At 34.3% G+C, this 4,977-nt stretch overlaps 1 protein-coding gene across 3 annotated transcripts; it reads left to right on the top strand.

Moving 5' to 3' along the window:
- Nucleotides 1-583: 583 nt before the first annotated feature.
- LOC7457571 (transcription factor bHLH137) lies at nucleotides 584-3,458 on the top strand. 3 transcript variants are annotated; one of them, XR_002978113.2, is made up of 8 exons: nucleotides 584-1,263; nucleotides 1,369-1,551; nucleotides 1,803-1,868; nucleotides 1,958-2,026; nucleotides 2,126-2,209; nucleotides 2,331-2,522; nucleotides 2,657-2,798; nucleotides 2,887-3,458. XR_002978113.2 is itself a non-coding variant. In XM_024586405.2 (8 exons), exons 1-7 carry the CDS (start codon nucleotides 862-864, stop codon nucleotides 2,761-2,763), a joined length of 1,089 nt encoding a protein of 362 aa, XP_024442173.2. In that variant the 5' UTR covers nucleotides 586-861; the 3' UTR covers nucleotides 2,764-2,798; nucleotides 2,887-3,458. The 3 variants fall into 3 exon arrangements, 2 of the variants coding, with proteins under 2 accessions (XP_024442173.2, XP_002322296.3); XM_024586405.2 differs by having other exon boundaries at nucleotides 586-1,263; nucleotides 2,671-2,798; XM_002322260.4 differs by having other exon boundaries at nucleotides 589-1,263; nucleotides 1,381-1,551; nucleotides 2,671-2,798.
- The last annotated feature ends 1,519 nt before the right edge of the window (nucleotides 3,459-4,977 follow it).

Genomic DNA, 4,977 nt, shown 5'->3' with positions numbered 1-4,977 from the left:
CTTATCATTTGAGATTTTAATCTAAAATAAAAAAAAATATTCACAATACTAAGAATCTCTTTTTTTTTGGAATCTATTACAGAAATTGAGTCCAAATAAACTTTCTTTCACAGTAGTAAAACGTATAGGAGTAATTTCGCGGCGTGTCGTGATTCAAATCACGACAGAGTAAATTATTGGGATTCAGAATTGTGAGAAACTGAATACTATATTTTTAAAAATTATGCTGTTAATATTTTTAAATTATTATGTTAATATTTTTTTTTAAAATCCAAATAAAAAGGCTGCCAAAGCTACTGTTTAATCACCATCATTACATAGCTGAAGCGTAGGTACTTAATTTATCTGAACACTTCTGAATCATCTATGACACCTCCTAAAAGGCAATCTTAAGAGAGGGAAAAAAAAAGAAGAAGCAAGAATCTAAAACAAATGGGGTGATTGTTCACTTGTAAGAGAAGACAAGACTATTAATCTCACTTTGTCTTTAATGAAAATTCTATTCCTTTTTTTTTTTTCAATTTTATTTATTATTGGTGGAAACTGGAATAGTCCCATTCATTTTTATTTTTTGCTTTAATGGGGTGGGAGAGAGAGAGAGGGGGGAGAGATTGATAGGATAAGACTAGTCAAATGAACAAATACAGTGCATGGATTTATGCTGAGTTGTGGGGTTTTCTCTCTCTCATTCCTGATCTTCATATAAGCTCGGGGACCTCTCTAGTTTTTTATCACAGAGAATCACTCTTTCCTTGCTGCCTTCTAGGTTTCATCATCGCAACCTTCTTTAGCTTCTCTCTTCAATCACTTTCCTTGAAAACTTGCTAATCTTCAATTCCAAAGCTTCTTTCTCTCTCTGAAATGGCAGGCTTTTCATATCAACATCAACCGTTGTTTCCTGACTCGGCTTTCTTGCCAAGCATAGCCACACCCACTAAGAACATGAACAACAACATGTATGGTTCTTTTGAGGAAGCTGGAAACATGATGAATACCAACGGTTTCTCCCAAATTTACTCTCCTGAAACTTTTCATGAAACACCTAGTCTTGATGTTAGATTTCATCAAAGTAGCCATCCTGATGATCATAGCTATAAGGTGTCTCTTAGTGATAATGAGACTTCTTTGACTAAAAAACAGAGCACAAACTCCTCAACCGTGGTTGATAAGCTTGAAATTGGTGAGCACGTTACTCAAGAGGTAACTCCCATGGCCAGGAAGAGGAAAAGTGCTAATGGGTTCTTGAATTCTGCTCAATCAAAGGTAGACCACAATCAACAAAGTTCATTTACAACAGCACTACAAATTCTGTTCTAAGTGTGTGCTTGAGATTCTGTACACACGTATGATTCATTACCAACTTAATAGTTTTTGTTACAGGATGCTAGAAAAGTGAAAAGCAAGAGACAAAATAAATGCAGTGGTGACATGAAACACGAAGAGAAGAAGCCAAAAGTTGAGAAGAAAGTTCATGGAGAGCCTCCAGCAGGCTACATTCATGTAAGAGCAAGGAGGGGCCAAGCAACAGACAGCCACAGCCTTGCTGAGAGGGTACTAATACTATGCTCCACTACAAAGCTCAACACACACACTAATTTCTTTTAGGATTGTAATTTCCCATTTCACCCTCGCAAAAAAAATAATTTCAAGCTAACTTAACCTGTATTTATCCTCCTCCTCCTCTCCTCCTCCTCCTCCTCCACCACCACCACCACATCTTCATGCCCAAATTCCTAAATCCTGCATGGTATTGCCAATTCATGTCTCATTATAAGTAATACTTTTCTGTTAATGGGTTTTAGGTAAGAAGAGAGAGAATCAGTGAGAGAATGAAGATACTACAGCTTCTTGTTCCTGGCTGTGACAAGGTAAAAATGCAGTTCCTTGTCTTAATTTTGTCTTTCTAAATAAAGCACGTATATATCTGACAGCTTCATGTGGCGTGTTCTAATTTTAGATTACTGGGAAGGCCCTTATGCTGGACGAGATTATTAATTATGTTCAGTCCCTGCAAAATCAAGTGGAGGTAAGTAATAACACTTAATTCAAGGATAATTACCCTCTTTTGTTCATGTAATAGTAACGCATGAATACTAAATCAATGGTGATTTTGCAATTTTCGCAGTTCCTATCCATGAAGCTTGCCTCTGTTAATCCCTTGCTCTATGATTTTGGAATGGACCGTGATGCATTCATGGTTAGACCAGAGGTAATAAATTAAGGGCTAGAAAAAGAATCTAGTTTGGTCGGTCATTATTTGGTTCAAGCTTTAACCACAATGTTTATGATCAAATCTGATGAGAATCTCTGTCACTGACATGAAAATGTAGAGATTAAGTAGCATGTCTCCACCACTGCCATCTCTGCAACACAACAGTCCTATCCAGCCCACAGCTTTTGCCGACACCGCCTCCGCCACCACCGCCACCTTTGCTACAGAAGAAAATAACTATCCTCTTATTGATAATTCTGCTACGCTTTTTCTTCAAGGAATGAGGCCTAGTGACTTCACTACTCATCAGGTATACATTTTTTTTTAAGCCCGTTTTAGACCATTCTCCTGTGTAGTAGATACACTTGAGAGAGATCAGATTAGATATTTACTAAGAATATACTCATATGAGGCAAGGAACACCATCTTACTATCAATGACCAGCACATCATTTTCAGGATAGTGGTTACCTAATGTGGGATGTGGATGAGCAAAGACAAAAATTTCTTAATCCATCTGGGCTTGCCAACAACTTGTGTTCTTTCCATTAAAATAAATATACCAAGCGCTGCCCTACAAACATCTGGTAAGCCCTCATGTCCTGTCTCATGTAGTATTTATTGTTTTATCCTAAGACTTTTGATCTTACTGATATTATGGGTCTATCTTTCCAGCTTGCAAGGAGATGTCAAAGGCAACAAAAAATAACAAGGGGAAATTAAGAAACAGGAAGACATGAAATATTCAAAGCAAAGCTGCTGCATTGATTCTAGCATAAGTTCCAAAGGAAGTTCGAAGCTTGTTTCTTCACTTATTAAAAGCTCTGGTTCCAAGTCCAATAGAATGAAAGTGGCATCTTAAAACATGAATAAAGGGCAGCAACATCAATGGCTGAAGAACACAGAGGACATACAGAACCGACCAAATAAGACCAGATCTTTTTGTAGATCCCTTGTTCCTGTCAATCTTGACCCCTCAAAGTCTTGCATGCCAAAATTCCAAAGCCCCCCCTTGTGGTGGTTAAGCCCTCTAGCTAGCTAGGCATTTGTTTTTTACTTGTAGAGCATTAAAACAGTAGTTGTAATTCTCCAGTCATTCTGTTATTACAGTTATTTTTACTCTTGCTTCCCTCTTTTTTGGAAAGAGGGAGGGTGAAAGAGATGAGGTAAAACGCTAGATTGAAGAAGTTGTTACTGTAATTGACACAGACTACCTATGCATTTGTTGTTGGTATCGTTGGCTTTAATTTCTGTACTTGGAATCTTCTCTGTTTTGGCATCTTACGAGTTTGAGCTTTTTGAGGTGAACTCCTCCTTTCCCTGACCCCTTGCCCTTTCCATTACCCTTACCTAAATTGTAATTTTTTAATGATTTTAAACTTTATAAAATTCAAACCGGTAATTTCTAAAAAAAACCTTAAAACTAACCAATTAAATTATACCCTTTAAATTACCCATTCACTTTTTTTTATTGCAACGGTTGTGGACAAGCCACCAAACTATGCTATGGCCTTCTATTTCCTTAAAATGCTGTGCATCTGCAACTTCTTTGATACTGTTTGTTCTCTCTTACAAGCTACATCTTAGTACATGAGTGGTGTTTCGGTGTTTCCTGATCACAGTCATGAAAAAGGAAGCAGCCAAAAAAACAAGATTATGAAGAGGAAAAGAAAAGATTCTACACAAATTTCTTTGAAAATAGCCAAAGCATTGATTTCTAGCTCCTATCTAGCATAGATGGTGTCCACAAACGGACATGCATTTGTTCTCAAAGGCATTTCACTACTATTTTGTACTTGAAAATGGTCAAATTCATTGGGCGATGAAACGAATGCATTAATTTTGATTATAAGACGCTGATTTACTGGCTAAGAAAGCTTGTTTTATCTATTATTTTTCTACGTTTAAATATTAGAATTAATGTTAAACTTATTTCAATACTTCAGATCAATATGGAAATTAAAATATAACCTTAAAATCATCAAAAAAATATTAAATTTAATTTCAATTGCACCTAAGCTAACTCAAAAAATACTATTTCTGTCAAATAAGAAGAAGAAAAAAACATACAGTTAAAGAGTTTTAATCCACCTTATAATCCCATTGACGCTTTAATAATTCTATTTCTGGAGATGTATACATTATACAATTAATGAGAAAGTTTCCCGTGTAGGGCAGGTATGCCGCAATAAAGAGACCACAAAACACAAGCATGCCTTCAGCAGAAAAATAATAATTATAAGGATAATAAATGTGAATATCGCCCTCCTAGGTTATTTCCTTATTTTAAATATTATTTTTGTTTATCCTATTAAAGTCAAATAAGGTGCAAATCGTGCCGCAGCCTAATGTTATTTTCATTGTGCACTCAATTATTAATGATGGAATACAGAGATTATTTCTAAATATGATTAACCTTAAATTAATTAAGACTGGTGCTCAAAATATTAAACACATAAAAAATATTTGATATTATGATAATATTGTTTTTTAAAGTATTTTTAATTAGAAATATATTAAAATAATATTTTTATATTTAATTAAAAACAAAAAATTTAATATCAGTATATCAAAATAATAAAAAAACACACAAACAATTAACTTGAAGAAAAAAAATAATTTTTGCAAAAATATTTTCTAATAGTAAAAGTAAAAGGCCATGGAATTAAATTTAAAAGCCAACTACAATCATGTTTGTTTTTGTATAAAAAAATTATTTTAAATTAATTTTTTTTGTATTTTTAAATTGTTGTGATGTTTTTATAT

Source organism: Populus trichocarpa, chromosome 15 (genome assembly GCF_000002775.5).
Source record: "Populus trichocarpa isolate Nisqually-1 chromosome 15, P.trichocarpa_v4.1, whole genome shotgun sequence".
Lineage (NCBI taxonomy): Eukaryota > Viridiplantae > Streptophyta > Magnoliopsida > Malpighiales > Salicaceae > Populus > Populus trichocarpa.
Note: the sequence above shows the minus strand (reverse complement) of the source record. Positions and strands in the feature narration are given on the sequence as shown.